Raw genomic sequence first — 20,264 nt, 5'->3', positions numbered from 1 at the left:
TCAATTCCTGTTGACAATAGGTCATGCTGCTGGGATATATACTACTGGCTTTCTGATTTTAAAATGTATATGAAAATATTGATGATTATTGAAGTTGAAGTATCGTTAATGGGGATTAATTATAATCTCTCCACTTTTGTACATTTAAAAAAACTTTAATAATGTAAATTATGAAAAGTGTGTGTAGGTCTATAGTGAGTACTGTTCAGTATAATTTCCTTATGAAGAACACATAATTCAAACACTCAAGTCATGAATATTATTAGGTATAATGATCATATTAACAAACATTTGACCATAGCGGTAGCCACTGGTAAGAGTCAGAAGGAGAGACAGAAGGTAAACACAAACATAATTTATTATGGTATATACTGTGAAAATAAAGGAAATATCATCTCAAATGGAGCAGGAGAAGCCTTGAAGGGAGAGCTCTCTGGGACTACCACAGGTTGTCAATTGCATGCCAAGAAGGGGGGGCGGGGAGGGAGGGAAGAGCCATACCTTGCATCCTCAGCAGGAAGAAGCTTAATTTACTGCCCCAGTAAACTTTTCTCCTTGCCCAGCAATAGGAATAGCCAATGAGAAGTTCAAATTCTTTAGGGACACCTGGGTGGTTCAGTCAGTTGAGATCTGCCTTTGGTTCAGGCTCTGGTCATGATCCTGGAGTCGTAGGATGGAACCCCCTCGCCCCACCTTGGGCTTCCCGGGCTGCAGTGGGGAGTCTGCTTCTGCCTCTCCCTCTGCTTCTCCCTCTGCCTCTCCCCCAGTCTGCAGCCCACTCCACACTCATGTTTCATCACTCACACGCTCTCTTACTCTCTCAAATAAAATTGTTAAAAAATTGTTTTTTTTTTAAGTTCAAACTCTCACCCCACTCCAGTGCACTTTTGTTCAGGAAAGTCCTTCACAGTTTTGTCCTGTCCTCCATAGAAATAAACCTCTCTCATTTGGTTCTCTGGACTTGCCTATGATTCACTATAGTTTGCTTGTCCTGAATTGTAATTCCTCTGCTATTCCCAAATAAACTCATTCTGCTAGTGAAATAACTGGCTAGCTTTAGGTTTAACAAAAGCATAATTGTGTATGGATAAAGGGCAGACACAGAACTGAATAAACACTGTAATGTAATCTTGAAGTCAAGAAGACTCAGTGAAAGAATATGCATTAAGAAGTAGGAGAGTGAGAGCACCTCAGGTACAGCATCGTAAACAGCAAAACAGTTCTCCCCACCCACTCACCTGCCTGTTGATTATATGATGGCCCGCACTATGGAACCAGTGGCAAAGAAGATCTTTAAAGGAGTTTTAGTAGCTGAACTCTTGGGCGTTTTTGGAGCATATTTTTTATTTAATAAGATGAACACAAGCCAAGATTTCAGGCAAATGATGAGCAAGAAATTTCCCTTCATCTTGGAAGTTTATTACAAATCCATTGAACAGTCTGGAATGTACGGAGTCAGAGAGCAAGATCAAGAAAAATGGTTGAATAGCAAAAATTAGGACCAGTCATCGCGTTCAGCCTCCCATCTAAGCTGTTTGTGACCTTTGTGGGGGAAAAGAAAGATGAGCACACCACATTGTGGACTCCTGGCCCCACAGAAGAAAACAGAAACTTCTGGTCTGCCATGGCTCACAGTCATTCCCATCTATTATGCAAATCCCTGCTTTTGTTTGTTGCTTTCCTTTGGCATTTATTGTTAAAGATTACTGTTTAACAAATAAAAGACTAGGAGAAGAAAGGAAAAAAAAAAAAAAAAAAGAAGAAGTAGGAGAGTGAAAGGGAGCCAGGAGATGGGTTAATAGGATAATATGAAGCAATTGGCTAAAGGTGTTCCAGAAAGGGGGGAACTGAATTACCAAGAGCATAGAAACTGAAGATAATCTCATAGATTAGAAGTGTTGGATCATAAAGCATGAGGGGAAAGTCTGAGAGGTAGGACTAGAGACATAAACCAAATCAGGGGGACTAGTTATCTGTGGCAGGCACTGGCCATCGCTGTTTATTATCCCTACCACCACTCCTTCCTCTTAATAGGATCCTGATATGGTCAAGAAGTAAGTAGAGATTACATGAGTGGAATGCTCTTAATATAAGGAAGGATTAAAATGAACTAAAACAGTTTCCACCTTTCCCTTACTGCCTTAACAAATTACCATAAATTTGGTGTCTTAAATCAACACAAATTTATTATTTTACATTTATGTAAGATCAGAAATCTCTTGTGGTTCTCAGTGGAACAGATCAAGTAAGCAGGTGGCTGCATTCTTTTCTGGAGTTTCTAGGGGAGAATTGTTTCCTGCTATATAGGAGTTGCGGGCAGAATTTTTTTTTCCTTATGATTGTAGGATCAAAGTTCTTATTTTTTTACTAGCTGTAAACTGAAGGTCATTCCCAGCTTCTAGAGGCCACCCATATTACTTAGTTGAGAAACTTTCTACTTACGTGGCAACAGTAGGCTCAGACGACATCATGTGATTAAATTGGATCCACCTATCTTAGACAATCCAAGATAATCTCCCCATCTCAAGCCCTGTAACTTAAAAAAAAAAAAAAAAAAAGATCTGTAGTCTATTTTGTCTTGTAAAATAACATATTCACAGGTTCCAGGAATTAGAATGTGAACTTAAGCCTACCACAATTTGCTCTCTGGTTCCCAAAGATTTACGTCCATCCCAATGCAAAGTCTCATCCTATTACAGCATCAATTCAAAGTCCGAAAAGCTCTTCTAAATCTCATCAGCTCAAAAGTCCTAACTGTCCTAAATCATCTAAATTGGGTTGTGGCCTGTTATCACTTCTTTCTTCTTGTCTGCTTAACAATAAAAGGAACAATGAAATACTTAGATAAGAATGTCGGTTATACTAATGTTATAAAGAACAGCAAGAGAGTTGGGAAATAAGGGTGTGGGCCGGGATATGAAAAGAAATGTAGATATACTGTTTTCTTCATTTTTCCTAGCAGGGAGTTCACAGATACTTAGAATGGAGAATTTGAGACATAGAAACCTAAATAGGTAATTTAAGACTATGAAGGCAACTTTCTGAAGGACTAAAAAATGATAAAACATATAGATAAAAGAGTAGGCTATAGAGAAGAATAAGTGGGACAAAATTTAAATGTGTACTTTTTTTTTTCCGTTTTCCATAGAGAAGTGTCAATATATACAATTTAAAGTTTAAAAAATCCATATAGCAAAAATATATGAACAAAGGAAGCAATATGGCAAAAAATATATATCAGACGACAGATTTAAGGTCAATTTTTATTATATGCATACATACAAACAGGATAGACTAAAAACTGCCAGATTGTCTTTTTTTTTATATACAGTTGTGACTATTTATTAGAGACTTTTAAAATAGGTAACTAAATGAAGTTGTTAGCTGGAAAATATCTTAGAGGGCATCTGGACCCACCCCCTTATTTATAGAGAGAAAAATAGAGGCCAAGAGAAGTCAAGAAAATTATGATCTCAATTAGTGTTCATTCTCTTAAAAAATTATACTTCACCTTCAATTTAGTGATTAGAGGTAATCTTTAACAATAGAAGCTGGAGTGAAAAATTGTCTAATTATATATCCCAATATTTCTCATTATTATTTCAGAAATGTGCTCTGTTAGGAAAATCATTGCCAAATAACAGAAATCTTACTAAATATCAGTCTAATTCAGGGGACATATTGTCCTTGTTGTTTAACTCACACTTTTTTCTCTTCGTTCATCTATATAAGAAAAGTTCATTGAATGGAGAATTGATCCAGTTCTCTGCACATTCATTAAAAGAATAAGTGTATTAAAATTACAAATTAGTTTTAGTTACATTGTTAGATTCTATGGAACACTGTAATATTTAAACATAAAAAATTACCACTATATTAAAATTATGCCATAACAGGACAAATCTCACTTATTGAACCAGGTACTTACACATTTTTCCCCCTTGTGCTAGACTGTTATGGCTCCATCTATTTCTGTTTTCTGGGAATTGAAAATTTATTGCATGAAGATTTTTCATGTAAAGGTATTGGGAAAGAAACCCGATTTGTAACCAAAATGCTGGTACCAGTGTTGTTGCTTTTTCACAGAAACTTATTATCATACCTCCAAACTTTTGAAGGATGAGTATGTTTGCCCTTTATTTTAAAAATAGCTTATATTCTGGTTATTTTCTGTAAGTTTCAAATGAATTTAAGTGGAAATGTATATTACATATGTTTATAATAAACATTATTTTAAAAAAAATCTATTTCCAATCAAAGCAAAACATAACAAAAACTTAAAGGCATATGAACATACTAGTACTTCTTACATGATCAAAAAATATATCCCAGGGACACCTGGGTGGCTCAGTTGGTTAAGCAGCTGCTTTTGGCTCAGGTCATGATCCCAGCGTCCTGGGATCGAGTCCCACATCGGGCTCCTTGCTCGGCAGGGAGCCTGCTTCTCCCTCTGCCTCTGCCTGCCACTCTTTCTGCCTGTGCTTGCTCGCTTGCTCTCCCTCTCTCTCTCTGACAAATAAATAAATAAAATCTTAAAAAAAAATGTCCCAAACAACGAACCAGTACCAAACTTAGAATTATTACCAGTAAAATTGAGAACGAGATAAGAATACTCCTTTATAACTAGAATATAACATTGCTTTGGCCTTAACAGCCTATGTAAGAAAACACAATAGAAATTATAAATTTAGGGAGAATAAAAAGGCAAATTTATCAACATTTTCTAATTATATGATTATTGTCTTAGTTCAGGCTACTATAGCAAAATAACACAAGCTGGGTAGCCCTTAAACAGCAGAAATGTCTTTCTCACAGTTCTGGAGCCTGTGAAATTCAAGACCAGGACACTGGCAGATTAGGTGTCTGGTGAAAGCCTGCTTCCTGGTTCATAGACTGCTGTCCTCTCTCTGTGTCTTTGCAGGGTGGAAGTGACAAGGGAAATCTCTGGGGTCTTTTCATAAGGGTACAAATCCCACCCATGAGGATTCTACCCTCATGATTTAAACACCTTTCAAAGGTCTCACCTTCTAACACTATTATATTGAGGATTGGGGTTCAACATAGATTTGGGGGGTGGGGAAGAGTGGAGACACAGTCTTTAACAATTATATAAATTAAAAACACACACTGAAAATGTCTGAGAAACAGTGAGAATTGAATAGAGGGCTTCTTTAATAATATTGTACAAGAATAACTTTTCTATATGCAAAGAATATCTAGCTCGAAAAAAATATGGCAGGAAACATACCATTTACAGTAGCAAACAAAATCCTTAGAAGTACATTTAAGAATAAAAGAAGAAACCTTTAAATATCTCCAAAAATCAGTCAATCAATTAATCAATCTCTCCTAAGACTAGAATAAAATACTGAAGTAAATAAAAAGACAATACCTTTTTGGATAGGAAAACTCAAGAAATTTATTATAGAAAAAAATTTTTTAAGATTTTATTTATTTATTTGACACACAGAGAGATCACAAGTAGGCAGAGAGGCAGGAAGAGAGAGGGAGGGAAGCAGGATCCCCGCTGAGCAGAGAGCCCAATGCGGGGTTCCATCCCAGGACCCTGAGATCATGACCTGAGCTGAAGGCAGAGGCTTAACCCACTGAGCCACCCACGTGCCCTATTATAGAAAATTTTAAACGTGCATAAGGCAGAGATGGTTAGTTACTATGCCCCTCATCCAGATTCAATAGTTATCAGTGAGTGACTGATCATGGTTTATGTCTATCTGCCCTATTCCTCAACCTCATATTACTTTGAAGCAAATAGGAGATAAATCCTTTTATCCTTAAATATTTCAATAAGTACCTATAATAAAAATTTAAACACAAAATAATATTGTCAAATGTAAATATTAAAAGTAACTCTCCACTATTAAGAATCTAGTCAGCTTGACTTATTTCACTCAGCATAATCTCTTCCAGTCCCGTCCATGTTGATACAAAAGTTGGGTATTCATCCTTTCTGATGGAGGCATAATACTCCATAGTGTATATGGACCACATCTTCCTCATCCATTCGTCCGTTGAAGGGCATCTTGGTTCTTTCCACAGTTTGGCAACCGTGGCCATTGCTGCTATAAACATTGGGGTACAGATGGCCCTTCTTTTCACTACATCTGTATCTTTGGGGTAAATACCCAGTAGTGCAATTGCAGGGTCATAGGGAATCTCTATTTTTAATTTCTTGAGGAATCTCCACACTGTTCTCCAAAGAGGCTGCACCAACTTACATTCCCACAAACAATGTAAGAGGGGCACAGATTGCATGGAGCACTGGGTGTGGTACAAAAACAATGAATACTGTTATGCTGAAAATAAATTTTAAAAATGATTTAAAAAATTAAAAAAAAAAAGAATAACCCTCAAAGTTTAGATGTTAGTGATCTGGAAATCCCATAAGAAATACTCATGTTGAAAAACTGATACACTCTTTTCTCTTTTTGGTGAATGTAGTATGTTGTGAACAACAACAACAAAAAGAATCTAGTCAGTGCTCAAATTTCCAATTGCTTCATAAATATTATATTGTTTTTCAGTTTGCTCCTTGAATTAGAATCCAAAAGTCTACCATTTGCAGTTTTTAAAAAATAAACCATTTGTCCTTTAAGGCTTCCTATAGTCTGAATTTTGTGGATTGTATCTTAATGGTAGGGACATTTCTGTCTTTTTTGTGTATTTAGTATAAATTGCTAGTTGGATGTGGAGGTTTGCTCTAATTTAGGCTATTTTTTTTTAATATAGCAAGATGACTTTGTCTTTGATCATGTATTTTTCCATTAAAAGGCAAATAACGTGTGGTTGCCTCTCTTTTCCTCCAATAGTGTTTTGAGTATGCTACAGTTTCAGGGGTCCCAGGCTGAGCACATCTTTCTCTGCAATCTCAATCCATGTACTTGACACTTAGAACTTTTGCCGGCTGATAGTAATACCTTGGTTCTTCAGCATTAACCAGCCTTGGTGTCCTGTGGAATATGTCCTTTTCCGAGCTGCAGACTCTGGTGCTCAAGCCTAATCTCTATTGGGATTCGAAGGGCTTTGGGATGAGAGCTCAGTACCAGGTGTAAAGGAGTGTTGGAAGCCTAAGTCTCCTACTCCATTCAGTAATGAACATTGTTTTGGGGCAAAAGCCCTATGTGAATTGATACCCTCACGAGATAATTTACTTAATTCTATAAAGGAATCAGGCAAACAGTCTTTAAAAATCTTAAACACTATGAAAATGGATTTTTTCCTTTTTCTTTTTTAGATCCATGGAAAATGGCATCCTTTGGTCCCTCATTATTGCTAAGTTGATCCTTTCCCGAAGTGTTTCATCGGATGAAGTAAAACGGCATTACAGGAGAAAAGAAGGGTATTCTTACTTAAAATGTTTGTACTTTGTAGTTTGTTGTATTTGGTTACTTTGGCAACCCCAACTAATGAATAATCTCTAATCAATCAAGGAAACAAGGTTTAAGAAATGAAATTAAATGAAAGGAAATGAGAATTAGACTTTCTTAAAAGATTTTATTTGTTTATTTGAGGGGGGAGAGAGAGAGAGAGTGAGCGAGCATACACAGAGGGAGAGGGAGAAGCAGACTCTGTGCTCAGCAAGGGACCCGATGTGGAGCTTGATCCCAGGACCCTGGGATCATGACCTGAGCAGAAGGCAGAGGATTAACCAACTGAGCCACTCAGGTGGCCATCCCGTCGCCGCCCCCCACTCCCTGCCACTACTGAGTCACCGAGGCACCCTGAGAATTAAAGACTTTAAAAGAATTTCAGTTTTAGGGTTGGGACACACTTTATTTTAAATATTTTTAACTTTATAGTATTTGTTATGGAATTTTATACTTGGTTTAAAAAGCATTTTGTTAACTTCTCTTTTCCCCAGAAATCTTTTTGGTAGAAATCTTTCTTTTTCCCATCCCTAATATCCTTCTTCTATTACTTTATTTGCTATTTGGAAGTGATAAGAAAAGTTACTTACTCTTCTCTTAAATAAGGATCATCCTATTGAAAAAATACTATAGAAATGCAATAAATGTATTCTTAAAACAAAAAAATAGATTATGGCATTGGACATTTAGAGATCTAGAGTTGGTTATATTAGAGAAGCTGAACACTCAAACACTTAGTTAAAATTTACCAAGAGGCATTTTGAATTTTCTGATTTACCAGGAATTCTGAAATGATATGTATATGTTCTGGTACAGTAGAATTATAAACTAAATTTATATTTTTTTGTATTTAAAAATGTTTTAAACTTATTATTTTAATAGTTGTCATATTTTTTAATTAAATGAAATATCAAATAAAATGCCAGCAGTATATTTTATAATTTTACTAAGTGACAAAAAAATTCTTTTGGAAGGTTTAAGAATAAGAATTTAGGGCATCTGGGTGGCTCAGTCATTAAGCATCTGCCTTCAGCTCAGGATCCCGGCATCCTGGGATCAAGCCCTGTGTCTGGGCTCCCTGCTGCATGGGAAGCCTGTTCTCTCTCTCCCACTCCCCCTGCTCCTGTTCCTTCTCTCCCTGTGTCTCTCTCTGTCAAAATCAATAAATAAATAATCTTAAAAAAAAAAAGAATTTAATGGGAGAATGGCCCTTCCATATGCTAAAACAAAAGACAAAGCTACAAAAATCCAAACAAGTTTATACTTCAGAGGAAATAAGAAATAGACCAAAGCAGAAAGTGGCATTTCTTTAAAATTAAGGGGAAAAGGAGAGACAAATTATTTAGTAAGTGTTATTGAGACAACTGACTATTTATATGATTATCCATAAAAGGGGTATTACACATTAACATCAAAATAAATTCCAAATGGTTGGAAGATTTAATTTGAAAAGTATAGATGGCTTTATTCATTAGGAAGTGATGGAGGTGGGAAAGGCATTTCACATTAAAACTTGAAACCTAGAAATCCTAAAGCAAAACTACACTAAACAAAAAAGAGAGAAATTTTCCATAGAATTTTAAATTATTTATATGTAAATATATATGAAGTCAAGACAGATGACAAACTGAAGAGATACTAAACACACATGATGTACAAGAGAGATTAACTTCTGTACTTTATAGAGAGCCCTTGAAAGTATAAATATTTCAACCCAATTGAAAAATCAGAAATGCTATGAATAGGCAATTAACAGAAAGTGAAAATGCTCAGTAAACATGAAAAGAAATTTTAATCACATTTAAATAAATGTAAATACAAATAATAGCATTTTGTTTTCAATTATCTGTTTAAGTTGAATTATATGCCCCCTCAAAAACGATATGAATCCCATAACCTGCAGTACCTTGTCTTATTTGGAAATAGGATCATAGCTCATGTAATTAGGTAAGATGAGGTCACACTGGAGTAGAACAGTCTGTTAATATAATACTATGAAAGAAAACAGTCATCTAAAGGTACAGAGATGCAGAAAGAATGCCATATAATGACAAAGGTATGTGCTATCTGTTACTGAGAGTGGTATGTTAAAATATCCATGTATGATTATGTTTTACTCTTTCGTGTATGTGTGTGTGTGTGTGTGTTGGGTGTGTTGAAGCTGTATCCGTTATTGGTTTATATTTTTTAAAGCTCTTTTTTTAGGCATATACAAATTTGAGATTATTATCATCCTTTATTATCATGAAATAACCTTTTTTATGTCTAATAATACCTCTTGCTTGCAAGGCTGTTTTGCTGTAGGGCTAGAACTGGAATGCAAAATGTAAGGAAATCCTCTGCTGCTGATTCTGCACTTTTCCAGCCCTGAGGATAAGGGCCTCCTCAAAATTTGGGCCCTAGATGCTTCATTCTTCAAAAGGCACTCACTCTCCCATGCAATGGACCTAATAACTTGTACTTCCTTGTCTTACCCTGGTTGCAGTCCTCTTTTGTCTAATACTGATATAGCAACTCCAGTATTCTTTGGGTTGGTGTTTGCTTAGTTCATTTTTTCCCATTGCTTATCTCTTCACCCTTTTGTGTCCTTATATTTAAAGTGTCTCAAATAATATGTAGTTGAACATATTATGTTTTAATGAAGTTTGACAATATTGGGTCTTTTATTTATTTATTTTTTAAGATTTTATTTATTTATCTGACAGAGAGAGATCACAAGTAGGCAGAGAGAAAGGAAGAAGCAGGCTCCCCACTGAGCAGAGAGCCCAATGCAGGGCTTGATCCCAGGACCCTGAGATCATGACCTGAGCTGAAGGCGGAGGCTTAACCCACTGAGCCACCCAGGTGCCCCAATAGTGGGTTTTTTAACTGAAACATTTAGTCCCTTCTCATTAGATGTAATTATGGATATAGACCTATATGTAAGGTTGTCGACCAATTTTAAAAAAAGATTTGTCTCATTTTTTTGCTCTTATTTTATATATATTTTTTATTTTTTAAGTAGGCTTCACACCCAGTGTGGAGTCCTGTGCAGGGCTTGAATTCATGACCCTGAAATCAAGACCTGAGCTGAGATCAAAAGTCAGACACTTAACCAACCCACTGAGCCACCCAGACACCCCTGTTTTTTACTTTTCCTCTTTCCTTGATATAAACCAATATTTTTTAATCCTTTATTTATATACCATATATATTAGCTAAAACCCTATTTATTTTATTCTTTTGTGATTACTGTAAAGATTTGAACAAATATCCTTAATTTATATACAGTTGGTTCTCTTATCAGTTTTGAAGACTGCAGAAATCTTAGAGTACTTTTTATTCCATTTACCATTCCCACATTTGAATTATTGATATGTCGTATTTTATACATATAGTGTGTTATAGGCCTCATAAAGCATACTTATTACTATTTTTTAAACCGTAAGTTTTCTTTCAATTTACCCATATATTTAACTTTTAAAAAAATATATTTTATTTATTTATTTAAGAGAGAGAGAGTGAGAGAGCACAAGATGGGAAGTATCAGAGGGAGAAGCAAACCACCTGCTCAGCAGGGAGCCTGATGCAGAACTCAATCCTGGGACTCCGAGGTCATAACCCGAGCTGAAGGCAGTCACCCAGCCAACTGAGCCACCCCGGTGCCCAAGTATTTAACTTCTCTACTGTTCTTTATTTCTTTCATGTTTTCCTCTACAACCCTTTCCCTTCAACTTAAAAAAGTTCCTTTAATGTTTCCTGTAGTGCTGGTTTGTTGACAACACATTCTTTCAGATTTTCTTGAGGAGGGACTGAAAACATCTTTAATTCACCCTCATTTTTGAAAAATATTTCTATTGGATATAGGAATTTCAGTTTTTTCATTTCATTGCTTTAAAGATTTTGTTCCATTGCCATTGTCTTCTATTGTTAGTTTTGGAAAGTCAGTCATATGTCTTTTACTTGCTTTTTGAAGGTAATGTGTCTTTTTTCTCTACCTGATCAAAAAATTTCTCTATTTGTTTTTGAGCATTTTACCTATGTTTTGTCATAAATTGTTTCTTTATATTTATCCTTTCTGGAGTTGGCTGAGATTCTTTGGTCTCTGAAGAATCTGGCTGATGCCTGTCATCAGGTTAGGAAAAATTGTCATCTGTATCTTTTTTTTTAAAATTTTATTTTTTATAAACATATAATATATTTTTATCCCCAGGGGTACAGGTCTGTGAATCGCCAGGTTTACACACTTCACAGCACTCACCACAGCACATACCCTCCCCAATGTCCATAACCCCACTCCCCCATGCCCCCTCCCCCCATCAACCCTCACTTTGTTTTGTGAGATTAAGAGTCACTTATGTTTTGTCTCCCTCCCAATCCCATCTTGTTTCATTTAATCTTCTCCTACCCCCTTCACCCCCCATGTTGCATCTCCTCTCCCTCATATCAGGGAGATCATATGATAGTTGTCTTTCTCCGATTGACTTATTTCGCTAAGCATGATACCCTCTAGTTCCATCCACATTGTCGCAAACGGCAAGATTTCATTTCTTTTGATGGCTGCATAGTATTCCATTGTGTATATATACCACATCTTCTTTATCCATTCGTCTGTTGATGGACATCTAGGTTCTTTCCATAGTTTGGCTATAGTAGACATTGCTGCTATAAACATTTGGGTGCACGTGCCCCTTCGGATCACTACGTTTGTATCTTTAGGGTAAATACCCAGCAGTGCAATTGCTGGATCATAGGGTAGTTCTATTTTCAACATTTTGAGGAACCTCCATGCTGTTTTCCAGAGTGGTTGCACCAGCTTGCATTGCACCAACAGTGTAGGGGGGTTCCCTTTTCTCCACATCCTTGCCAGCATCTGTCATTTCCTGACTTGTTAATTTTAGCCATTCTGACTGGTGTGAGGTGATATCTCATTGTGGTTTTGATTTGTATTTTCCTGATGCCGAGTGATATGAAGCACTTTTTCATGTGTCTGTTGGCCATCTGGATGTCTTCTTTGCAGAAATGTCTGTTCATGTCTTCTGCCCATTTCTTGATTGGATTATTTGTCCTTTGGGTGTTGAGTTTGCTAAGTTCTTTATAGATTCTGGACACTAGCCCTTTATCTGATATGTCGTTTGCAAATATCTTCTCCCATTCTGTCAGTTGTCTTTTGGTTTTGTTAACTGTTTCCTTTGCTGTGCAAAAGATTTTGATCTTGATAAAATCCCAATAGTTCATTTTTGCTCTTGCTTCCCTTGCCTTTGGCGATGTTCCTAGGAAGATGTTGCTGCGGCTGAGGTCGAAGAGGTTGCTGCCTGTGTTCTCCTCAAGGATTTTGATGGATTCCTTTCTCACATTGAGGTCCTTCATCCATTTTGAGTCTATTTTCATGTGTGGTGTAAGGAAATGATCCAATTTCATTTTTCTGCATGTGGCTGTCCAATTTTCCCAACACCATTTATTGAAGAGGCTGTCTTTTTTCCATTGGACATTCTTTCCTACTTTGTCGAAGATTAGTTGACCATAGAGTTGAGGGTCTATTTCTGGGCTCTCTATTCTGTTCCATTGATCTATGTGTCTGTTTTTGTGCCAGTACCATGCTGTCTTGATGATAACAGCTTTGTAATAGACCTTGAAGTCCAGAATTGTGATGCTACCAACTTTGGCTTTCTTTTTCAATATTCCTTTGGCTATTCGAGGTCTTTTCTGGTTCCATATAAATTTTAGGATTATTTGTTCCATTTCTTTGAAAAAAATGGATGGTACTTTGATAGGAATTGCATTAAATGTGTAGATTGCTTTAGGTAGCATAGACATTTTCACAATATTTATTCTTCCAATCCAGGAGCATGGAACATTTTTCCATTTCTTTGTGTCTTCCTCAATTTCTTTCATGAGTACTTTATAGTTTTCTGAGTATAGATTCTTAGCCTCTTTGGTTAGGTTTATTCCTAGGTATCTTATAGTTTTGGGTGCAATTGTAAATGGGATTGACTCCTTAATTTCTCTTTCTTCTGTCTTGTTGTTGGTGTAGAGAAATGCAACTGATATCTGTGCATTGATTTTATATCCTGACACTTTACTGAATTCCTATACAAGTTCTAGCAGTATCATATCATCTGCGAAGAGTGATAGTTTGACTTCTTCTTTGCCAATTTGGATGCCTTTAATTTCCTTTTGTTGTCTGATTACTGAAGCTAGGACTTCTAGTACTATGTTGAATAGCAGTGATGATAATGGACATCCCTGCCGTGTTCCTGACCTTAGAGGAAAAGCTTTCAGTTTTTCTCCATTGAGAATGATATTTGCGGTGGGTTTTTCATAGATGGCTTTGATAATATTGAGGTATGTGCCCTCTATCCCTACACTTTGAAGAGTTTTGATCAGGAAGGGATGCTGTAATTTGTCAAATGCTTTTTCAGCATCTGTTGAGAGTATCATATGGTTCTTGTTCTTTCTTTTATTAATGTGTTGTATCATATTGATTGATCTGCGGATGTTGAACCAAACTTGCAGCCCTGGAATAAATCCCACTTGGTCGTGGTGAATAATCCTTTTAATGTACTGTTGAATCCTATTGGCTAGTATTTTGGTGAGAATTTTTGCATCTGTGTTCATCAAGGATATTGGTCTGTAGTTCTCTTTTTTGATGGGATCCTTGTATGGTTTTAGGATCAAGGTGATGCTGGCCTCATAAAATGAGTTTGGAAGATTTCCTTCCATTTCTATTTTTTTGGAACAGTTTCAGGAGATTAGGAATTAGTTCTTCTTTAAATGTTTGGTAGAATTCCCCCGGAAAGCCATCTGGCCCTGGGCTTTTGTTGGTTTGGAGATTTTTGATGACTGTTTCAATCTCCTTACTGGTTATGGGTCTGTTCAGGCTTTCTATTTCTTCCTGGTTCAGTTGTGGTAGTTTATATGTCTCTAGGAATGCATCCATTTCTTCCAGATTGTCAAATTTGTTGGCGTAGAGTTGCTCATAGTATGTTCTTATAATTGTCTGTATTTCTTTGGTGTTAGTTGTGATCTCTCCTCTTTCATTCATGATTTTATTTATTTGGGTCCTTTCTCTTTTCTTTTTGATAAGTCTGGTCAGGGGTTTATCAATCTTATTAATTCTTTCAAAGAAGCAGCTCCTAGTTTTGTTGATTTGTTCTATTGTTTTTTTGGTTTCTATTTCATTGATTTCTGCTCTGATCTTTATGATTTCTCTTTTCCTGCTGGGTTTAGGGTTTCTTTCTTCTTCTCTCTCCAGCTCCTTTAGGTTTAGGGTTAGGTTGTGTACTTGAGACCTTTCTTGTTTCTTGAGAAAGGCTTGTACCACTATATATTTTCCTCTCAGGACTGCCTTTGCTGTGTCCCACAGATTTTGAACTGTTTTGTTTTCATTATCATTTGTTTCCATGAATTTTTTCAATTCTTTAATTTCCTGGTTGACCGATTCATTCTTTAGAAAGATGCTGTTTAGTCTCCATGTATTTGGGTTCTTTCCAACTTTCCTCTTGTGATAGAGTTCTAGCTTCAGAGCTTTGTGGTCTGAAAATATGCAGGGAATGATTCCAATCTTTTGATACCGGTTGAGACCTGATTTAGGACCCAGGATGTGATCTATTCTGGAGAATGCTCCATGTGCACTAGAGAAGAATGTGTATTCTGTTGCTTTGGGATGAAATGTTCTGAATATATCTGTGATGTCCGTTTGGTCCAGTGTGTCATTTAAGGCCTTTATTTCCTTGTTGATCTTTTGCTTGGATGATCTGTCCATTTCAGTGAGGGGAGTGTTAAAGTCCCCTACTATTATTGTATTATTGGTTATGTGTTTCTTTGATTTTGTTATTAATTGGTTTATATAGTTGGCTGCTCCCACATTAGGGGCATAGATTATTTAAAATTGTTAGATCTTCTTGTTGGACAGTTCCTTTGAGTATGATATAGTGTCCTTCCTCATCTCTTATTATAGTCTTTGGCTTAAAATCTAATTGATCTGATATAAGGATTGCCACTCCTGCTTTCTTCTGATGTCCGTTAGCATGGTAAATTCTTTTCTACCCCCTCACTTTAAATCTGGAGGTGTCTTCAGGTTTAAAATGAGTTTCTTGTAGGCAACATATAGATGGGTTTTGTTTTTTTATCCATTCTGATACCCTGTGTCTTTTGATTGGGGCATTTAGCCCATTAACATTCAGGGTAACTATTGAGAGATATGAATTTAGTGCCATTGTATTGCCTGTAAGGTGACTGTTACTGTATATTGTCTCTGTTCCTTTCTGATCTACTACTTTTAGCATCTCTCTTTGCTTAGAGGACCCCTTTCAATATTTCCTGTAGAGCTGGTTTGGTGTTTGCAAATGCTTTCAGTTTTTGTTTGTCCTGGAAGCTTTTAATCTCTCCTTCTCTTTTCGATGATAACCTAGCTGGATATAGTATTCTTGGCTGCATGTTTTTCTCGTTTAGTGCTCTGAATATATCATGCCAGCTCTTTCTGGCCTGCCAGGTCTCTGTGGATAAGTCTGCTGCCAACCTAATATTTTTACCATTGTATGTTACAGACTTCTTTTCCTGGGCTGCTTTCAGGATTTTCTCTTTGTCGCTAAGACTTGTAAATTTTACTATTAGGTGACGGGGTGTGGACCTATTCTTATTGATCTTGAGGGGGGTTCTCTGAACCTCCTGGATTTTGATGCTTGTTCCCTTTGCCATATTGGGGAAATTCTCTCCAATAATTCTCTCCAATATACCTTCTGCTCCCCTCTCTCTTTCTTCCTCTTCTGTAATCCCAATTATTCTAATGTTGTTTTATCTTATGGTGTCACTTGTCTCTCGAGTTCTGCCTTCATGGTCCAGTAGCTGTTTGTCCCTCTTTTGCTCAGCTACTTTATTCTCTGTCATTTGGTCTTCTATATCGCTAATTCTTTCTTCTGCCTCATTTATCCTAGCAGTGAGAGCCTCCATTTTTGATTGCACCTCATTAATAGTTTTTTTTTATTTCAACTTGGTTAGATTTTAGTTCTTTTATTTCTCCAGAAAGGGCTTTTATGTCTCCTGAGAGGGTTTCTCTAATATCTTCCATGCCTTTTTCGAGCCTGGCTAGAACCTTGAGAATCATCATTCTGAACTCTAGATCTGACATATTACCAATGTCTGTGTTGATTAGGTCCGTAGCCTTTAGTACTGCCTCTTGCTTTTTTTTTTTTTTTTTTTTTGTGGTGAATTTTTCTGCCTTGTCATTTTGTCCAGATAAGAGCATATGAAGGAGCAAGTAAAATACTAAAAGGGTGACAATGACCCCACGAAAATATGCTTTAACCAAATCAGAAGAGATCCCAAATCGTGAGGGGGGAGAAAGGGGATAAAATAGGTTCAGAAAGAAAGAGAAAAAAAAAGAAACAATTAAAAAAAGAAAACGAATAAGTAAAAAATATAAAAAGGAAAAAATACATATATATATTTATATTAGATAAACCAGTTAAAAAACATTAAAAAAGAAAAGGGTAAAAGTTAAAAAAATTTAGCAGAAGAAGAGAAAAAAAATTGAAAAAGAAAAAAAAATTAAATTAACTGCAAGGCTAAAGAATTATGGGGAGAAAGCCATGAGTTCCGTGCTTTGCTTTCTCCTCCTCTGGAATTCCGCTGCTCTCCTTGGTATTGAAACTGCACTCCTTGGTAAGTGAGCTTGGTCCTGGCTGGATTTCTCGTTGATCTTCTGGGGGAGGGGCCTGTTGTAGTGATTCTCAAGTGTCTTTGCCCCAGGCGGAGTTGCACCGCCCTTACCAGGGGCCGGGCTGAGTAATCCGCTCGGGTTTGCTTTCGGGAGCTTTTGTTCCCTGAGCGCTTTCCGTAGAGTTCCGGAGGACGGGAAGGAAGATGGCGGCCTCCCAGTCTCCGGCTGGAGGAGCCGAGAGCCCGGGGCCCCAGTCCTCAGTGCGCCCTCAGAGAACAGCGCCAAATTACTCCCGTCACCCTGGCCTCTGGCCGTGCTCCGAGCTGACCGAGCCTGCGACCGGTTCAAGGTAACCCCGAGCTTAGAGTTCACTCCTCGGCTCCGTCTCTGTAGCTGGCTTCCCCGTTCTAATACCTGCGAGCTCTGCGACACTCAGACACCCCCGATCCTTCTGTGACCCTGCGGGACCTGAGGCCACGCTGACCCCGCGTGCGCTTCACCCCGGTGAAGCCTCTGGAGCGATGTCCCTCAGCAGAACAGACTTTTAAAAGTCCTGATTTTGTGCTCCGTTGCTCCGCTGCTTGCCGGGAGCCGGCCCCTCCCCCCGCAGTCTATCTTCCCGTCGCTTTGGATTCACTTCTCCACCAGTCCTACCTTTCAGAAAGTGGTTGATTTTGTTTCTAGAATTGCTGTTCTTCTCTTCGATCTCCCGTTGGATTTGTAGGTGTTTGCAATCTTTAGATAAGCTATCTAGCTGATCTCCCGCTACCTGAAGTAGTCTCAGCTGCTACTTCTCCGCCATCTTGACTCCTCTTCATCTGTATCTTTTTATATATTGCCTCTGTCCCTTTTCTCTTCTTCTGAGATTCCAGTTTCACATACATTAGCTCATGTCCTATATGAAATTTTTGTCTTATATTCATTAATACTCAGTTTTGTTCTGTTTTTTCTTTTCTCTCTCTGTGCTTCAGTTTGAATATTTTTCTGTTTTTTTTGTTCACTAATTGTTTCTTTACTGTGTCTTGTCTGTTATTAAACACATTCCATGAATTCTTAAATTCATATATGTATTTCTGCAGTTCTAGAATGTCTCATTTGATTTTTATATTGATTCTAATTATATGTGGAAAATATCCATCTTTCATTCTTTACATTATTTTATTTAAAATTATTCTTATTATTCTTTTTAAACCTCTTGTCTTTGCATTCCACTGACATTCATGGAAGGGGCATGGTCTCCTTTTATCATCTTTTTTTTTTCCTCTTTATTTTCAGTTACATTTTCCTGCTTCTTCCCATGTCTCATGTTTACTTTTGCATGCCAAAGAACCATAAAGAGAGAGGTTGATGTTATTTTCTCTCAGATAGTATTTGCCCTTTTCTCTGTTACTCATGCACATTGAGGACAAAAGATCTCAGTTCACATGGGAACTTAGCTTGGTAGGTGCTTAATTGTAAACTAAGATAAAATTAGTACTCCTCAGGTTTCATATATTTCAAGTAGAGACATTTCCTGTGTTTTTGGAGACCCCCTCCCTCTAGAGGGGCTTTGTCTCCTCAGTTTTGCAAAAAAGCAGGAATTTTTGCCCTACCCCAGCACTCTTATTTGGGGCTTCTTTAGATTCTATTGGCAGTGACCACCCAAAACTCTGCTGGTTTCTGGACAACCAATACTAATGGTGAATTTGTATTTAAATATGTATTATTTAAGCTATCTTTAAGTTATAACAGTCTATGATTTGCTAAACACTTTAAATGATAACTAAAACATAAAATAATAATATTTATTTACTTCTATAATAATTGCTTTATATGTGTTATAAGCTTTATTTCTAAAAAAATGGGTTTGGGGATAGCTTAATAACTCTTTACAAACAGGAAAGTTTTTTTGAACCTTAGTTCAAAATTTTGAAAGTTAGTTAAGGCGGAATTTGAAACTAAGCCTTTTTATTAAAAATACCAACAAACAACCTATCTTCTTGTCTTAGTCAATTTGGGCTGTCATAATAGCAAAATACCATAAATTGGGTGACTTAAGCAACAGAAATATACTTTCTAATATTTCTGGAGAATGTGAAGTTCAAGATCAAAGTATCAGGTGCCAGCCGATTCAGTTTCTGGTGAAAGTTCTCTTCCTGGCTTGCAGATGATTGCCTCCTCACATGGTTTTAAAAGAGAGAGATTTCTCCTATAAATTCATAGTCCTTTCAGATTAGGGCTCCACCCATGTAACCTGTATCTCTACATACAATCTCATGGAGCTTCAAAATAAGAATTTTGGGGGAAATGCAGTTCAATCTATAGCAGTTTTTAAATACTATAATGTGCAATTTTATAATCAGTACTGTTATAATTTTTAAATAAGGATGAAGCAATTTAATAGTTACTGAGTTACTTTTCAGTTACTTTGTCTTCTGGGTGTGATTTACTTTGTGACCTACAATGAACTCCATGAATAACCCTTAAACACATAGTAGTAGTTGATGAAATAATGAGTGGATTCCAACAGCTAAGAACAAGTTTATGGTTGCACAGACTTGTGTTCTTACATGATATTCAATTTTTTGTCTCCAGGGTATGAGTAGATTATACATTATTTTCAATGCAAATGACACAGCCTTTAATTGTTCTTGCTAGCAGCTCTAGAATTCAAAGCCTAAACTCAGCTTTAGGCTCCTAAATTTGATTCTGCCTTAAATTTGGCACTTCAAGTGTCTAATCCTTTTTGCCATCTTCATTGCTCCTCAGCCCATCAAAATATTATGCAGTTATAGAAAATCATTAGATTTCAGGTATGCTTCCAAACACATGAAGAAAACCATCCTGACACTTAAAAATTATTTTACTTAGCTGGACCAGTAGGGAGTTAATATGGAGTAGAGCCTATGGCAGACTTTCGTTTTTTGTTTTTTTTTTTTTTTTTCCTTCAACAAAGAATGCCTTAAGAAAAGTAGTCTTTTCAAAGTGTTTAATTGATTTTCTATCACACATACTTTTGGCCTTAAATTTTTACCTAGCATAAAGAAGAAACTCAATACAGTTGCAAAATTCAATAGCTTCTAGCCTTAACTACAGGCAGGCTGGCGACAAAGGAGAGAAGGGAAGGGATATAACAACCTGAGATTTTAGTAATAAGTGTTGAAAGGTTTTCCTAATTTTTTACCAAATCTGTTGTATTAAGCACATCAAGGTATTCAAATTGGGATGAAATACACTAACTTGAAACAGCATCTGTTGTC

At 36.7% G+C, this 20,264-nt stretch overlaps 1 protein-coding gene across 1 annotated transcript; it reads left to right on the top strand.

Moving 5' to 3' along the window:
- Nucleotides 1-1,190: 1,190 nt before the first annotated feature.
- On the top strand, nt 1,191-1,553 carry LOC116879648 (protein CEBPZOS-like). The gene has a single exon (XM_032878022.1). It carries the CDS (start codon nt 1,254-1,256, stop codon nt 1,497-1,499), a length of 246 nt encoding a protein of 81 aa, XP_032733913.1. The 5' UTR covers nt 1,191-1,253; the 3' UTR covers nt 1,500-1,553.
- The last annotated feature ends 18,711 nt before the right edge of the window (nt 1,554-20,264 follow it).

Source organism: Lontra canadensis, unplaced genomic scaffold (assembly GCF_010015895.1).
Source record: "Lontra canadensis isolate GAN:19392208 unplaced genomic scaffold, GSC_riverotter_1.0 scaffold62, whole genome shotgun sequence".
Classification (NCBI taxonomy): domain Eukaryota; kingdom Metazoa; phylum Chordata; class Mammalia; order Carnivora; family Mustelidae; genus Lontra; species Lontra canadensis.
The sequence above is the reverse complement of the archived record's forward strand: the minus strand, read 5'-3'. Positions and strand labels throughout refer to the sequence as shown.

Coding starts and splice junctions, on each gene's coding strand:
- LOC116879648 (XM_032878022.1), top strand. CDS start 1,254: ATGATGGCCCGCACTATGGAACCAGTGGCAAAGAAGATCTTTAAAGGA.